Source organism: Falco naumanni, chromosome 4 (assembly GCF_017639655.2).
Source record: "Falco naumanni isolate bFalNau1 chromosome 4, bFalNau1.pat, whole genome shotgun sequence".
Taxonomy (NCBI): domain Eukaryota; kingdom Metazoa; phylum Chordata; class Aves; order Falconiformes; family Falconidae; genus Falco; species Falco naumanni.
In genome coordinates, this window is record NC_054057.1 from 17,945,630 (window position 1) to 17,964,301 (window position 18,672).

The following is an 18,672-nucleotide window of genomic DNA, read 5'->3' on the forward strand; positions in this document are numbered from 1 at the left end:
GACTGATAAAATGCTTTTAACTAGAGACAAACTTTTGATATCAAGGGTTGATGTTTCTGAAGTGTCAATGTTGTGAAGTCTTGTTATGCTCCTAATGCTTCTAGACTCGTGATGATCACGAGTCTAGAAAAACTTGTGCTTGTGGGATTTTTATTTTTATTGAAATGAAAGCTAATTTGTAGCTTTCCTTACACAAGAGAAAATGTGAAAGGCTTAGGAGATTTATCTCAAATATGATTCTTAAAGCCTTTTTGTGCTTGGTTTAGTGTTTTTTTTCAATTCAAATACACGATTTTTTCACTGAAAAGTTGAAGTACTGAGTGTGGAACAACCGTAATCACAGGTTTTGCAAAGTTTGGTGGTGTTTCTTCCTAAGATTTAACTTTGAACTCATTCACTCTGCAGAAAGAAATTATACATAATAAAATTTAGATACTTTTGTCTCTGTTGAAAGAGAAGGTTTCTGTCTCAGATGAATGCTATAGCAGCTATTAGGAGCTGGTGGCATCACAGGTGCATAAATGTTTGGGACAGATCAAAATCAAGCATCTATCACGTGCCTGTATTTAATTACATTTGAAATTCTCCTATAAACAAACAGGGTTAGGCTATAGCAAACTTCAAAATGAGGAGATGGTGATATTTAAGAGAAGTGGTGCTCACTTGGCTGCAGCATAATAACCACTTAAGTTTTTATGGTTTTACAGTTTACACTATCTGTACAACAAGCTGTCCTTGCCTTGCTTGGGCCAACTTTTCCTGAGTAAACAATCACATACCAGTACCGTATTTCACATTCTCTTGTGGGCCTATTATGAGAAAGGAAAGTTGGATCATATTTAAAAACCTGATGCCAATCTTCCATTGCCCTACATACTCTCACTTATGCAAGGTGGGTGTAAAACACTTTAATCTGAGAGGTACTTTTCAGCAGTACCGACAAAAATGTACAATCAGCTGTGCAAAATGCTAAACATTGCTGATGTTCTGCATTTTTGCTTAGTCACTTCTGTACACATATAACCTGTTTTGTATATAATAGCTGCAGAATTTCATGGGCATTTTAGGTATGCAATGCAAGCCGAACATGTAGGTGTCTTCAGCCTGAATGCAAATAAGTGTGAAATCTGCATTTGGGTAATGACAACGTCACCCGCCTTGTCTGGAAACTATTTAACAATATTAACAATATTAACGCAGAACAGTTCTCAGGGAATCTCAGGGAGGACTATTAGCTTATGCAGAGATGCCTGACAAATCTGTGAATGTAACTTGGTCAACTCATTCCTGAATGTGTGTCCTGCTCTGAACATGGTGGTTGGAGATGCACAGAGTTTGCTTGGTTGCATGCTCATCTGTGTATCCGTGTGGTTGTGCATGCGTAGGCTGGACTACCTGGACTACCCTTCTTTGAAAAAACAGTTGACTTTTCTGCCTGGAGGAGGAAAGGCTGCTGGTACATCCCTTGACTGGGGAGGTACCCCTGTGCAAATGACTGCACAGGAGAAGGGGATAAGGATAGTAAATGCAGAGCTCCTTAAAATATACTGCATACTTTGTGGATATTAGCAGAGCAGTTGTTTCCTGATAAAACAAGTACTATATTGCACAGCTTAGTTGTCTTTCTGTGGCAGAAGCAGCATTTTGAAATTTAATTAACTTCCTGCGGTGCTGTAGAAATGGATGGCAAATCAATAACGAATGCCATTTCAGTCACCTTGTGGTGGTGTAATTCTCTGTGTTTTGCTACACTAATTAGGTCTGACTTCAGTGAGAAACATTTCAGGAGCAAGGGGGTGAATTATTGCTGAGTTCCTGGATGTCACCGGGGAGATGAAGTAATCTCAGTACTGAGTAACCTCAGTGGTTTCAGGAGCCAGTGACTTAACATCCAAGCAGGAGAAGGAATATTTCGCATTTTGCTGGTGCAGTTGTACAGGGGGTTTTGGGCTCAGATAACTCATGACTTAGACTTCAGCTGAAAGAGATTTAGAAACCAGAAACCTGGTAGCTGGCATTCAATGACTTAAATTGCTTTTATTTACACATCCCCCCAGGGACTGGCAGTTTCTTGCAAACAGGTGAGTGTTGGCTTCATTTGGATCCAGGGCTCCTCCTGTGAACCCAGAGAGAGCCGTGGGTGAGAGCGGGCTGTGTGGGATGGGGCCCTGGCTCAGATCCCTCCCTGTTCCCAAAGTCACTGTGGAGAAACAGCTCAGGAAGTAGAATGAAGTTTTCATTCCACTCAGCAAACCCAAACACTGTTAACCAGAGGCAATGGCAGCTCTTTGCCTTTTTATTGGACTTGGGGAGTTTATTGTGAAATGTGAGGAGGAGAGCTGGATTGCCTTCCTTCCCCAAAAAAAGCTGCTTGTGTCTGAAGGTGGGAGAAAGGTGTCCCCCCAGCCAGGATGACTTGAGGCTCCTCTCTGACAGCATGCTTTCAGCTGTATTATTATAAAGCAAACAGATGGATCAGGAATAGAATCCAGGGAGACCAAGCGTTTTGAGGCCACTAAGTCAGTGTGACAGACCAGTGCCATGCTTTTTTGGGAAAGCATGTGAACTCTTTCCCTTTATATTAGTGTGAATTATGATTCCCAATCATCACTGCTTCTAACATAAACAGTTTCTAATATAAACCATTCCTGCTGGTTACCACAGACAGCCTGAGCGGCATGGAAAATTTCAGTTGTTACATCATGTTCGCCCAGGGAATTGCAGCAGTGATTGAAATGATTTTACAGTGGTTGGAATAACACAGAGTGAAAGGTGATATGGTAGCGTTACACTTCAGAGAAGGCAAACGTGAAGTGGATGCAGAGCTGGCGTTCCTTTTACCTGGACTCTGCCTGTGGGCCATTGGAGTTGAGAAACCTGCAGGTTTCTGTAGCTGACATCCCGATAGTTTTTGTGCCTCAGGTAGTGCCCTTCTCAGCCTTAGATGGGGGAGGGGCGGGGAGGGTAAGAGGAGCTGTGTAAGGTACAAGACAGTTTACAGGTAAGGAGTTTGAGTTAACAAATTTAAGTTCATAATGCCTTATTCTGATGCTTAATAGTCTGACAATCAATACAATGTAAAAGAATATATGTGAATGTGTGTTAACTAGTATTAATACATTAACTATCAATTGGCTAGTTGATTATACTGTTACTGCTCCTTAGCCTCCTTTACTTTAAAAAAAAAAATAAAACAAACCAAGAATTTCTCAGTCAAAACTACATATGATCTCTTTTTCTGCCAAATTCAAAAAATTTAAGTATATAAAATACATTTACTGAATTCACTCATCTTGTACTGCCATTGAACAGCTGTTCCTGAAATGGCTTTACAGGTTGCTTAAGGACCATGTGAAGATGAATAACACTTGAAGTTCTCTCATGCTTGAATACAAAGGATATACTCTCCAATGCATACCACTCTCTGCAGTACATCTTTGTTGTCATACCTGAAAGATAAAAACAATAAAAGCATTCATTAGGGCTATCAAGTTTATTGCCCATCAGAAAGCATATGTAGAGTACTTTATTTTCTGATTGGGATCTGTTTTCTTTGCTCTGAAATTGCTGCTTGCATTCTAAAGTGAATTTTTTCATCCAAGGTCTGCCAGTGGCTCCCAGGTTCACTTGCCAACAGCCCACCTCAAAACCAGGAGCCTTGCCTTGCTGTTGAAGAGGAAAAGGCAGTAATTGTAACTGGCTTATTTGTTGCAGCTGCAGAAACTGAAACGATCACTCTCCTTCAAGACCAAGAGCTTGCGGAGTAAAAGTGCAGACAATTTCTTCCAGAGGACTAATAGCGATGTGAAACTGCAAGTAGACTTGATGCCTGAGGTGAGCACGAGCACCGGGCAGCTCCCCAGCTCAGAGAGCCAGGCGTCCTCCCCCACCAGAGCCCAGCAGCTGCCAGAAAACAACAAGGCTCACATCTTCCAGGAGCATATCTTCAAAAAACCCACCTTCTGCGATGTCTGCAACCACATGATTGTTGGTAAGATATTATTTTTTTACATCTATGTGAGTGTTTGTGCTAGAACTTGCAGGGTGGCCTTTCCGTAACAGGTGAGCCCAGATGTCTACTTGAGAATATTCATGCAGAAAGGATATGGACTTATGTCACATCTGCTACAGGCTAATATAAGCTCGATGTTTGTTGACAGGTCTCTTGCCTTGTAGATGCAAACTGTTACCACAAATCACAGGTGAGGGTTTCAGCTAGCATCAAATGTCTCTCTTGCTCAGGTTACACTGTACACCAAGCACGAGCTCTGTTGTACCTTACATAAGAAGCAGCAGAAATCCACCCTGCAAATTTGTGTCTGCTATCCTTACTCTTTCCCACAGCAGTAACTCTCTTGCTCCTTGCCCCTGCCCCCACCCCTGCAGTGTTCCAGTGCCCATTCTCTGTGGCAGTGATGCCTGCCTCCTCCAGCTGCCTCACATCTCTCCAAAGTGACAACTGGGCAAGGAGTAGCATTTTCTGGGTGGTAGGCTCCAAGCTACTTGTGTGTTGGCTACCTAGGATATGAGTTTGGGGAGACCAGGTCAGTGGGAAAAGTAACAGCTGAATTCACCCTGCACACTTTCTTGGGATTCTTCTACCTGGTCCCTGCTACTCAAAAAAACTCATGCAAAGTTTACACCTGTGAAAGACCACCATGTCTTCTCTCTAAAACTGTCCATGGGCGTGTAAGTTACTGCCAGGGATTGACTGACAGACATAGAGGACGGCACTAATAATTTATTAGTCTCTTCAGCATGCAGAGGACCGCTCCATACTAAGCCCTGCTTGTAAGGTAATTTTCAGTGCAGTGTGAATGCCTAAAAAGCCAGCCTTCACGCTGCAGATTATCTGTGAGGCTGTGCAGGGAGAGGTCAGGAAAGAAGTGGTGGTGGTCACCGCCATGGGAAGCTGCAGGAGTTGCTCCTCAGAAGTCTGGTCCTAGAAATTTACATCATTGTGGCTTGCGTGTTATGCACAAGACTTGCTACTTACCACCTAATTGTCCCAGCAAGTAGATCAGGAGTAAATCCAGAGGTCGTGTACCAGTGTGAGAGTGAGTGACGCAGTTGCCAATTTTTTAGGCAGGACAAGGAGTAAAACTCTGATTTAGCTTCATGTAGAAGTAGCACAGCTCTCTTGAGTGCAAACCAATGTTTGTGATTTGCCTAGCTTACTGTAAGAAATTCACGTCCTTTGGCATGGAAGTCACAGCCTTTCAGATAACAGTATGGTAAGTTCAGGAAAGATGCTGGTAGGATTGCCTAACCTTTTTCAGAGGATGGTACCTCCTTTTCCACATGAGGGTGCTCAGTGCCCCCTACTTGTGTGGGGAACTCACGTTCTTTGGAAAAGACAGCTGTCTTCAGAACATTAAATCTGATGCAAGATAATCTTGTTTCTATAAAATGAAGAATTAAACATGAGGCCTGATTTCAATCTTTCTGCACCACAGCTCTACTGAATCCTGGGAAACAGAGGAGTTTTAATGCCAGATTTTTGGTGTTATTTACCAGTCTTTTAAGACGGGTGGGGGGCGTCTACTTTAAGTGGTAGAACAAGTCAAAGGTAGAAGGAGTAAGGCATCAGTATCAGGGAAGATCGTAGTCCAGGGATTGAAAGGAAGTCTGGAAGAAAGTTGGTTAGCTGAAGTAACTTTGTGTGTGGAAGCAGGCCCAGAACTTGTCTCCTGTAATGTGGATGGATGTTCTGTCAAAGCTTAGTTTCACAAATATATACAGCAAATATAAGTCCTTCGCATTTCTGGCAGCTTCTCATGAAGTTGTATGGAGATTAGTATCACAAATCTGCCCGACTCAGCAGTACTGTTTCAAAACACTTGCTCAAGACAGATTATTACTGGCAGCAAACTCTGCAGGGAGTAACTCCATTCCATGAACACCCATGCCCTTCTCCTTCACTGTGCAATCTGTGTCCAGCCTGGAATAGGAAATGCCTGAAACATAGCTCATAAGCTTCAAAGCATCACCTTTAACCTCACCTGCCTTCTGAACTTTCTCTTCTTTTCTACCCTCTGAAGGCTTCCCTTTCTGTTCTGTATCTTAGCCACTTTGTTACAGCAAGAAGCCTTCCATAAATGCTGAAGAAGCTAACACGACCTATTTTGTTTGGCAGCAGGCTGAATCAGGTGAATTGCTCTGACCTCCTCCAGCTCATCTTTGCTTGGAGGTATGGCAGAAAAGATGTTAAGAGTTTTACCTTATAAATGCCTCAGAGCCTTAGATGCCCTGATTTTCATAGACAAACATCTACTCTATTCCTGTAATCCTCCCTCTTTGATCCTCGCCACAGTCATGCTTGGTTCTGCTCTATTGTAGTTTAAGCAGCGTGGGAGATCTGGATGTTACTGTTTGCAGCTCAATTAATCCATATAAGTTGTGCAACTGTTGGTTATGGGGATGTTGAAGCAACACAGGCAGCTTTTCAGGAAATCGTGTCAAGCTTGCTCCCAAAGGCAAACTAAAAAAAGTCACTTCTGTGCAGGGACTCTGAATTTACACTTGCAACATGGAGCCTATTCGTGCTCTCTATTTGCATTTTTCACTGGCAGTGACATTTGAAAGTAACAAGTCTATGGCTTTAAATTCCTTATTGATGAGAATAAAGGCAAAGACAGATACATGTTTTGAAGACTGGGGGAAAGAGTCCAGGAAAATCCCGGCTTGACTTTAGATGGTTTCAATTTTACCACCAAGAATGATTCCAGGTTCACCTTAAATGGCTCTCTGATCTATGAACTAAGCAGCTCTGTTTGGTGCAGGGCAGCAGGATGAACCTTGTATGCACTTCAGTCTCACTAGCATGGCAGAATCCGCCCGTAGCTCCAGAGCGAACAGGATGCTCAGAGCAGAGGCAGAAGGCTCCCTGTGCTGCTCTTGCCACAGCAAATTTAAAGCAAAGGAAGGTATGACATTATCTTAATGAAAAAAATATGGGTATCACCTCTTCTTGATTGTTAGGTGCTGTGAGGTAAATGCTGGCTTTGGGATGCAGCACATTGTCCGTCTGTTTATTTGACGGAAGTATAGTTGTAAGATAAAGGCCAAATACATGTAATTGGTTTCAGCATTCAGAGGAAGTTGTTTACTAGGATCGGTATAACGCAGACTTTTTCATTCCAATGCTTTCCATACATCCCAGAGTGCGATTCAACATATTCAGAAGAAACTCTGTTCATTGATTTGACTTTAAAAACAAAACAAAACGAACCCAGACAAACAGTATTCATAGTGTGCTTCATACCTTACATTGAAGACAGGAGTTGAAGTGTTCCTACTAACTGTACTAGACTGAGGTTAAAGTTCCACCTCGGCAAACAGAAGGGAAATTCGGTATAGAAGCAGTAGTTTTCTGCCAAATTAAATAAGGGACAAAATTCAGATTCAAGGGAGCTCTGAGGAGTGCAAGGAGGATCCATGTTACATTAATGGGGCCTTCTTGCAGCATCAAATACTCCAACACAATTGTCAGTTCTAATACTGAAGTCAACAACAATAATTCACGTAATTTCAGAGCAAATCAACAGCATGTTGGAGCAGACTCTGTAATCCTTTCTGCCATTCACTGCTCTGCTGCTGTGAGCTCCAAGCATTCATTAGTTTAGGACTGAGGTTTCAGCTCCGTGTGGGTTACATATTTTCCTAAATATATCCACCCATAAACATCCTCTCACAGTATGACTCTTAGAAACCCGTTCATTTGCCGTTCTTACTAGTAGTATTTATTACTATTTTAATAGCTAATGCAGACAAGGGAAAATTTTGAAAATCAAAGTGTCTTGTGGAATGTATCACTAGATTGTTATTTAGAAGACACTGATTTGTTTATTTTGCATCACTGTGAAAAGAAAATCAAGTCAGAACACCTCTGAGTTTGCTTCATGTTATCTACCATTTTCTGTGTTTAGCAAGAATGTGGTAAGCTTTGGCAGTGTCCAGTAAGGGGATGCAAAACTGCCTGGCACCAGAAAAGTTAGAAACTATTACATTAATTTTGAATCAGATCAGAGTCTTAAACTATGCTGATCAGAAGCAAGTACTTGCTCTTCTTCAGTCTCTGGTGTGTCATCAGTCATTCTCTGTGATACTTGACTCTTGAAGAAAACATAATGTCAGTACTCTACTCTTGAAAAACATTGTGTATTTAAGAAAACCCTCCATCTGTAGACTTCTCAACATTTTACTCATTTGCAGTTCATTTCCTGTGCTGACTCATATGGAAAAAATGTTATTTTCCACACATTCCAAGCATATTGCATTCAATTAATATATTCCCATTTAAGTCAAATATAAGTAGGGTAGCAAAAAAGTAAGCCACTTTGCTCTTAAAAATAGCTGACTTTAAAGCTGTGTGTTAAAGAAATAGCTGCTAATTTATAATAACATTGCTGGATGTTTCTTTGTGTTTCAAGAGTGTACTTAGCAGCTTCATTCCAAGCTTAACCCTAAGGCCAACACAGAATTTTGACTAACCACATGTTTTATTGACACACTTGTTGGGGTATCTTTCCCTGGAAAGGCATGCTAAAAAGGCCACAGACTTTCAGAAAGACAAAAATTGTGGGCTGCAATGTCCAATGATACTCAAAAGCAGGTCCTTCTGGATCAGGCCATTGCTGGCGTAGGTACCTGAAATAATAAGCATTTATACTTGGTCTCAGGGCAAACAAGTTTCATTTGGATGCACATTCTCCACCCTTTGCAGCTCTGGAGGTAAATAACTCAGCACCTGCCTTCCCAGGGAACTAACTAGCTTCCAGCTAGAGAAACCTGTAAAAAATAAGCAAGCAAGCAAAAAGCTAAAACGAGTAATAAACCCCTAGCACAGTTTACTTCTAGTCTACTAACCAACACCCCTTAAGCAGTGAAATTGTGCTATCCCTTCAGTATTGACTGACACCCTGTTCTGGTGTAGCCACTCATTCTGGGTTGCAACCAACCAACAGAGAGCCATGAATAATTCTGTTTGGCCTCATCTTTTAAAAGCAGCCTGTATTTCTTTATTTCATTATGCTGCTACAGCTACTAGAACTTTCAACCACTTTTATCCCCAAAGATGTAATGCAACACCCTCCACAGAGCTAGGCTGAAAGTTGATAAATTGGCCCAGCTTTTCAAATGCAAGAATGAAGGAAATAGAGATTTGGATTGGAGCTATGGTCCCCCATTTCTGTTAGCTGCTATATCTGAACCTCTTCTCTTAGACCAGGGGTCCTCAAACTACAGCCCACGGGCCGGATACGGCCCCCCAGGGTCCTCAATCTGGCCCCTCGTATATACAGAACCCCCCCGCCCCCTCCGAGGGTTGGGGGGGGGGAACCAAGCAGCCGCAGATGACTGCCTGCCACTGCATCCGCGCGCCGGCCCCCTGGTTAAAAAGTTTGAGGACCCCTGTCTTAGACTATCAGTAACTGCTACTAGTAAGTAATGGAAAAAGTCCATAGTTTGAGGAAGTGTTTATATAACTGTAATTTATGTGGATGTATATTAAATATAGAATAATGTCACAGAGTGTTTTCTGCTTTCAGTCTGATCAGTTCCCTTATAAAGAATATTCCTGACTTTTTAAGCTTGCTGCCTCACTCCCTTAAGTAGACTTTCTGGTTTGATCCAAGCCTGCCTTTATTCAGCATTATCCAGCCAGACCAGGATGTGGTAAACAGTCACAGGTTGATCACCACTGTTTGGCAGCTAGACAAAGTAGAAGTACTCCTGGGAAGCATGATTGTAACTGAAGCTGTCTTACCAAGGCTAAGGTAGTTTAGAGTACTCTTCCAGAGCTCTTTTAAAAAAAAAAAAAAAAAAAAAGAAAAGAAAAAATAATAAAAAAAGAGGCAGCATTTTTATTAACTGAGGCTTTTCTTGCAGGATAAAGGGAAAAATAATATTCATTCCATGTTCACCCTGCCCTCTACTTTTTCCGGTCTCTCTAGCATCTCCCAGCCCAGGTGACCTTGGGGGAAGAGGTCTGTGTTGCCACTGCATCAGTATGAGAGTTGTCCCCTGTAGAGAAGGGTAAAGAACTGCCAGTGAGGAGGAGATGCCCCTGGAGCAGCTTGTGGAGGCAGCTTCATGTCCACCTCTCCAATGGGCTTTCGCAGTCACAGCAGAGCCTTCCCAGATCTATTTTCCAGGTGATAGACTATTACAGTATAAAACTGTGTGTGTGAAAGTCATTTATTATTAATACAAGGCAAAGAGTTTATCTATGGAAAGAGGGTATTGGAAGCCACTGAATCCAGCCTCCTTTGGCTTTGATTGTGAGGAAACAGGGCAGCGGTATAACCTTGTCGGCGACTGGCACCAGCTGCCATCCCATATGTTATTAAATGGCCTGAAGTCCCTGTTTCTCCCTCCTCTTTCCCTCCAGTAAATCTGCTCTGGAATTTAGGAGACCTAAGTTCTTGTTCCAATTGATGCTGACTGGCTCTGGACACCTAGATCTTGTGGCACTTTTGAGAATTGGTGTGACTGAGAATTACTTCAGTCCTCTCTGACCTGCTGTGCTAGGGTTTAGGGTGAACAAAAACATTGTATTTTTTAACACACATCCACAAAAGATTGATGCAAAATAATAATTTTAACATATCTATCAGCTTCAAATTGAACCTGGCTTCTCCTATGATTTCTTTCTTAAGTTAATAATTCTCCATAAGTGTAGACCTTCCCGCTTTTGAGAGGAGCCCTATAAGAAAAGCTAAACAAAAGCGCTCTGGAAATGTGAAGTACTACATTAATCAAACCGTACAGGATGCAGTCAACAGTTATAGACTGGTCAGATGTAGACAATGTCATCTGGACTCTGCAAAATCTCCAGAAAGTAGATAATGTCTCTTTTAAAATACATATAGTGGGAAGGAGCAGATGGAAAGAGGTAGAAATACGTATGGTAGATGCAGTATAGGTGTGCTCCGTCAGTACATCCCCTATTTTTAATAAGCATGACAAAAAGTGTCCAATTCATATCCAGTTCACGCAGCCCCACATTTGTAAAGCAGCTACACAGGGCTACACATTATCTTTGGTAATGAAGAGTTAAACCTACATTAAAGCAAATATTTAGTCTGTTTATCCTCTGGGAGGGCTTCCACCTCTGAGATGAGGCAAGAACGTTATCAGTAAATTGGATAATCAAGAACTGCTTAGCTGAGAAAAGAGGGTGGAAATGTATTTTAAATTTTAATTTGTCCTTGAAAATCATCAAGCATGTTTCACATTTGTTACCAGATAATTTTCACACTCACTGTAACTTTGGGGAAATAGCTATTAATATAAAACTGCAGTTAATCCTCAGTGAAAAGATATTTTAAAGATGTTGCACAACATTTGCTGCCTAATTAATTAGATGGAAAACAATAAAAATTTTCCAGCAATCAGTATTTTAATGTGACGCTAGCTAAGATTATTTTTGACCAAAAACTACACTGAAAAACACCAGACACTCTACTCAGTAGTGGCCATTGCATCAGCTCTAGTGAAGAACATAACAGTAAATTTAAGGTTTTTAAACAGCTAGGGAAGAAGCAGAATGTAAGATTCCTCTTTTTTTATGTCCTGCCATGTACTTTTCCTGAGCTCATATGGAACATCGGGTGTTTTCAGATAAGCAAATTAAATGCATCTTCTTTGAAGCTGACCTTCTAGTAAAAACATTATTTTTCTACTTAAGAGTCTTTGTCTACCAGAGTATCACTGTTATGTAGATAATTACACTGCCACATAGCTGACAAAAGCATCATCTAGAAGGGAAATTATTAGGAGCTTCACCTTACTGTGAGCTGCAGAAGTCATAAAGTGAGGCAATTAGCAGAAATGTTTTTGCAAGAAATAGAGCGTTGCCATCATGTAGAGTAAAATGCCTACCCACAGTCTCTTGTTGCTGTCCTTAATATAGAAAGATGTCTTGGAGAGCAATGATCCTTGTGGCTTACATGGAGCATTGCATGCTTTTTTCTGTTCTGGTAATATGAACACAAGTACATGCAACTTTAGCAATTACCTTCTGTAAATGGCCTAAATTTTAGTTTTCCAGGTATACATATATATATATAATCTATAACATCTTCCTCTTTGACTTAAGTTTGTCTTGCACGCTGAAGGGTGCTGCACACACATGGATCCCTTCTCTCACTTCTATTTCTGAAGGCACTCTGCAGCTGAAAATTGTCACTGCATTGTAGTTTCCTTTATAACATGCAGGCAGTGATCTTGTAAATCTTGAAATAGTTTGTTTTGACCATAAGATTATTTCCTACTTAGTAGAAGGGCTGGAAACAAGAAAAGAAAGAAAGAAAAGAAGGTGGCTACATCTTCCCCCTACTGCCTACCACAATTCCACTTTCCCAGCTAAGAGAGGAAATGGTATATGGCTGCTATAGTCCCTGAGCCAGTGTGAACTGCAACGTTATAGTCAGTACGTTCCTGGCTGGCTTCCTCAGCCTTTAATGCACAGGAAGATCCCTCCAAATGAGGACTGGGTCTACTGATGCAGGAACTTGCAGTGCTAATATTGCCTGGTTTTGTAGAGGCACCTCTCGGAAGTGTAGCAATCTTTCATATCCCAAGATCTGTGGCACATGAAACTCACCACATAGTGTTTGTGCTGCCCCAGATCTTTTTTTGTGAAGCACGGAGATGAATTTTTAACATTGCTGGTTGCTTCCAGAGCTCCATCATCAATGGGCTTAAATCATTTTGTTCCATCACTTTGCCTTTCTTTGCAAGCCCAGGCGCAGCATATTTGTGTCATCAGGGGTTCATCTGCACATCTGTTTACAGATGCAAAGTGAGGAGATGTCTGTTTGTTACAGCTACCAAGTATGGAGAGGCTACACCAAGGTGCTTGGTCTGTTTTGCTAGATCTAGTCCCTCAGCACAGCTGAGCATGGAAGTCTATTTTCCATTAGTAACCTCTGGATGAGCATCATGGTTTAATGCCACCCGGCAGCTAAGCACCACGCAGCCGCTCACTCACTCTCCCTGAAGTAGGATGGAGGAGAGAAGTGGAAGGGTAAAAGTGAGAAAATTCACAGGTTGACATAAAAAGGGTTTAATAATTGAAATAAAATATAATTATAATAAATTGTAAGTCAAAGGAAAATTACAAAGAGGGAGAAATAAACCCCAAGAAAGACAAATGATGCAAGTGAAAACAGTTGCTTACCAACCAACTCATGCACAGCCAGTCCCTGAGCAGCAGCCCTCCCACCAGCCTTCTTCCTAGTTTTATTGTTGAGCATGATGTTATATGGTGTGGAAAATCCCTTTGGTCAGTTGGGGCCAGCTGTCCCAGCTGTGTCCTCTCCCAGCTTCCTGTGCATCCCCAGCCTACCCGCTGGTGGGGTGGTGCAAGGACGAGAAAAAGCCCTTGGCTCTGGGTAAGCGCTGCTCAGCTGTAGCTAAAAGCATCCTTGTGTTCTCAACACTGTTTTCAACACCAATCCAAAACATAGCCCCTTACCAGCTACTTATGAAGAAAATTAACCCTGTCCCAGCCAAATCCAGCACAATGGGATAAACGGCCACTGAGCATGATGGGTCCCAAATATCACCAGAAGGGAGGACACAGGATGGTTTCTCTTGGAGAGCAGCAGATGAGTAATAGCCTCTGATGAACAGTTGTTTTCCATAACAAGCTGATGACACACTTTGGAGACTGAACCACTTAGTGGTATCCTCCAAGGGCAACAAACTCTTTGTTAGCTGAAACAGAGAGATTTTCTGAAGAGCAACAGAAAATTCAATACTTAAGACATTGATGGGGTTTGGGTACATCTCTCATGGATGCTCATTGAAAATGCCCCATCTGGAAATTTAGGCTGTTTCTTAAGCAACCAATCAAAACTTATGCAAACCTCTTGTCAAGGGTGAGACAGCATAAATGCCAATGTGCAGAGGAACTGGTTACCAGGTTTTATTGAAGAATCGGTGACATTACAGCTTTTGCCCTGTTTCTACTTTCTCATGCTCCCACCCACCAGCTTTTCATTCTCTAGGTCTCCCCTTCCCTGTAGTGAGGTCACTGCTGACTGGGGAGAAAGTTGTGTTGGTTTCTGCTGTGACGCTGCTTGCAGTTACCGGTCTCAGGCACTACCAACCATTGGGCATCCCCTGGCATTGATGTCCATGGCTTCTTCATCTCCAGAATCTTCCCCCATTTCCCAGACCAGTATCTTCACCTTCTTCTTTTGGGGCTGCCTTCTTTCCAAGACCACTTCTTCCTTTCAGTAACCCCTCTCCTGACACCACATCTTCTTTCTTAAGCTCCCAGTTCCTTCAATCTAAAAAGTGTATGTGCATAAGAACAGCACGTGATCAGCCTCTAGCTAGTGGGTCAGTCTCCTGTCTCTTTATTCACTGAAGGATTTGTGATGCATCACTTTAGTTGAAATGTTGTCAAAATTTCCAAGCAGTCCATATTGGTTGGAGCTTGCAAGTAGTAGGCTTCTGTCTGAGAGTCCAGGAGTTCAGTTTTGGGCATTCACCCACACACTTACACACTAGTTATCTGCTGCCTGTTTGTGTTCACAATTTCAGCTATTTTTTGATGATGACCGTTCCTAAATCTGAGTATGTGTATTGACCCAGCTCTGTTAGTAAGATCCAGCTATGTGTCAGTGCCATCAAACACACTGATCTGCTTTTCTTTTTTCCCCTCCAAATTATGTCTTCAGTGACTTTCCACTAACAGCTCCTGTTGCACTGGAAATCGTTTTGCTAAAAGGAAGGTTATCTGTTGAATTTTGCTAGTATTTTTTATAGGTTACATCATTACACAGCCAGACAGTTGCAGCTACCAAGCCTATTGCTACCCCTATGGCTTTCCTTATCTCTGATAGTGGTAAGACAATTATGGTCAACATTAATTAAGATTTTTTTGGACAACAGACCACGTATTCAAGCTAGCAAAAACCACATGTGTAGATGAGAGAAGCTACAGCTTGAGGTGGCTTAGCTTGTTCCTAGTTGAATCCAGGGTGAATTTAGATAATGCAAATATTTTCTAACTGTGGACAGTTTATGAGTGATGCACTGGATTATTTATGTTGGTAGACAACATGTTAGCAGATATTTGGTATTTTTGTTTTAATGATTTAAAAGTATAGAAACAAAGTAAAATTTGAGCTTAATGTCCATGTTTTTTGCTCCCCAGATTGACCCCTAGGCAAGTAATACTCCTTTTGCATTACTGGGCTGCAGAAACTTTTGTACAATTATTTGTCAGAAACTTAAACAATGATTGATGCCCCGTGGAAGTGTACTTGTAGGTGTGCTTTAGGCCAGCATTGATATGTGTCAAGTATTAAATTCTCTCAGGTCATAACAGTGAAGGCTGAGATTGCTCTTTGAGCAGATGACAGTAGTAAAAAAAAGTGTTTTTCTGCCCAGCTTGTGTGATTTCACTGAAATCAGTAACTATCTGTGGAAAAAAAAAATTAAAAAATTACACTTGCATTGAAAAGTTTTGTTTCAATGTTTTTCCACATTTGCCATTTAATTATTTGTTTTCAAGGCTGCTGTGGATAAGAAACTGAAACTCTTTGTTATAAAATGTGATTGTAAAATTCTGTGAAGAAGCAACACATTGTGATTAACTGTAAAAATAACTTCCCTCAAAACTGATTCCACCAAACCGGTACAACTGCCCAGTCAGTTAATAACAGCGGTGCCCTGGATCATCTCTAGTGTGAGCAAATCATGCTGACACACCTGTAGCTTCTGATGAAGTCCTCAACTATGTGTGATCCAAGGGAAGAAACAGCTTTGAAGCAGAAGCCTGTGTGTGGCCAGATCCTGGCCATGCACTAGATTTTTGGGTGGAGTCACGTGTCATCATCTTCTGTTGCTCCACTCTCCAGCTCCATCACTAGCTACTGGGAAATGGGCGGAAGAGGGAGAGAGGGGACTGGTGGCCATGGTGAGTCACACACCAGCATTTCACATGCGAGGCCCACCACTGCCAGTCTGTGCTAACAAAGACCAGGAACAACAAGAGGTTGCACTGATGAGGGAACATTTTTGCTGCAGGAGGAAAGAGCCAAAAACCTCAGCAAGTTTGCAACAGCAGAAGGCCAGAGAGTAAGTGACTATTTACATATCAGGCGTATTTTTGAACTAAAACTTTCAGTCTTAATTGATTGTTCTAACCTCCTGGCATGTAGCAGCCTCTCATTTCAAGCTCATTGGTGATGGAGCTCTGTAAGCAACAGGCAATGTTAAAAACCCATTAGCAGACCAGAGAGGATATTAAATCCCTTTGCTGAGGGCAGACTGTTCTTTTGTTTCATAACTCTTTTCCCACATTTTCAGCAAGCCCAGAGCCCTGTTCTTCATTTCCCAGCATAGTTTTTGTTCAGATGTTGCTTTTCCATTTTTTAACTCCTCTATAATAGTACAAGGCCCTTGAAAGATCAAAATTTTGGCATGTAAAAGTGGCCATACAAAATTCAACTTCTTTTTCAAAGCATCTCAAAACACAAAATAAAGGCTTTAACTGAATGGCTTTTCATTTCGACACATGTAAGAACATAGGTACAAATACCTAAGCCTGACAACAGGGAGATCTTCTTTGAAATCTGACTTTCATTATCTTCATCTTAAGAAGAGTTACTGAACACACTGTGTTTACTAATTTTACTGAAACCAAGACCATCTGCTTATCCTCCTTTGGGACACCACACCAGGTTTAATTTCTTCATGTTTTTTTGTCCTGTTCAGCTCTGGAACCGTCATCATCTCTGGAGCAGTTCAACATCACCTCCCATAGGCAAGTCTATATCCACCTTCCTTGAGCTATTTTTCTTCTCAGCAAAGCAAGCCTGTGCAAAGATCTGAAATTACAGGCTCCGCAATCTAGGAAATTGTCTAGAAATTTGTCTATAAAATTGTCTGGAAAAGCAGGTGTGGAGATAGCAGTGTCAGTTTGTTTAAAGGACGTTAGATATGGTTTAACATGTTCGGGTTTTAGAGGACTTGGACTTTCTCTTTCAATAACAGTTAGTTGTTAGTTTATTTATCATGGCATTCCAGCATCTTAATTAACATTTAGATGATCAAAAACCTGAGATGATATTTTAAGAAGCACGGAGGTGGATATTTCCTTTCAGGGACAGACATTTATAGCAAAGCTGCTGAATATGTGAAAAGCGCATTGCAAAAAAACCCTCTTGTGGTCAAATTTTTCAGCACAGGGCAGTAAGTTTCATCATCTCCTGATCACCAGGCATCAAGAATGAGAATCCCTTTTGCACTTAAAGACAGGAAAGGCCTATTTGCATTTTAAGTAAGTCTCATTGTTCCTGAACGACAGAATAAAAGGTCTGGCAGCATTGGAAGTTCTTTGTCAAGGAGTTACAGAGTAGATTTGTAAGAGGACTAAAGGCATTTCCTTTCCCTGATATGTATGTTTTAAAACCATGAAGTTAGAAAGGACTTTATTTTAGCAGGGATATTTTTCTTCTCTGTAACAGCCTTAAAGAAAAACCTGTCTATTACAGCCTCAGTTTTTTCTCAGCATGTCGTTTCTAAAGAAAACTATGTTGCTAGTTCTAATGTTATGCACTGTTTTGTAGCCTGCCTACATGCAAGGCAACTTTGCTATTTAAACATCGGATATTGTGATGGGGAAATTGGGTTGGGGTAGGCACTCAAACAGACCCACACCTCTCAGTAACATCTAACCTGAAATATATTAATTTGGCAGGACAGGTACCATGGTTGGCCATCAAGTCCTATTGTACAGAATGTAAATATATGACTCCTAACTTCTCCTCCCACCCATTTGGTTTAGACAGACGCAAGGTGGACTCAGGGTAACAGGTAACTCCAGCCAGTCCAGGTGTCAAGTCCAGACTTGGCAGCTTGGTCCCAAATGGAGGGTTCCTCTTCTAGCTCCCACATGTTGTTGAATGTCCCTGTACAGTGTACCCCCATCCCAAGCAGCTACTGACTTAGCCTGCTCACAACTCTGCACATTTTGAACTGGTAGATTTAACCATAAAAACAAACAACAAAAGAAAACAGCAACAAAAACACACAAGAAAACCAACACAACCTATCCACCCCCTATTAAAGACCTTTGAAGTCAATCCCATGCTGCCTAAACCAGATTTTTGCCTGGTTTTCTCTGTATGTTTTGAACTTTTTCATTGTATGCTCCTGTCGTTCATCCATAGAGTGCCTTTGCCACAATGTTCAAGTAAGTGTAGAATATTGAGTCAGGTCAAAAGAGAAAAGTATCTGTAAAGGGCCGTTTCATCTCCTTAAAAAAAGAACATTGATCCTTTTGAATCATCAAAAATACAAAGCCAAGAGCTGCCATGATACATTTATCTGTGGGCCAGTTAGGAACAACATACAGCAGACCGCAAAATTATTATGTTCTCTTTTGATTACTTTTTTGAACAATCCATTCGGTCCTGTATTTGGCAGTGGGAAGTGCAATGGCAGAATTGCTAATAGTTCTGGTAATTTTATGTGAGGTGAATATTTGTGTATCAGTCAACATACAAGGCAACTGTGCATCCGTCAGCTTGTGTTATCAGTCAGGCACTGCAGATGGCAATGGCTTCTAACGGCAAACCATCTAGGCTGGCTGGGGAAATCTGGGTTCAGGTTTGAACTATAGCTCGCCTGATGACCAGGTGAGGACCT

General features: G+C 41.5%; 1 protein-coding gene across 2 annotated transcripts in view; it reads left to right on the forward strand.

The window, feature by feature from the left end:
* The window catches only part of STAC (SH3 and cysteine rich domain), a 74,773-nt gene that overhangs the window by 20,881 nt on the left and 35,220 nt on the right, over positions 1-18,672 (forward strand). For both annotated transcript variants that reach the window (XM_040592506.1, XM_040592507.1), the window contains exon 2: positions 3,715-3,991. In XM_040592506.1, coding sequence (XP_040448440.1) covers positions 3,715-3,991 — 277 coding nt within the window. The remainder of the gene's footprint in view (positions 1-3,714; positions 3,992-18,672) is intronic.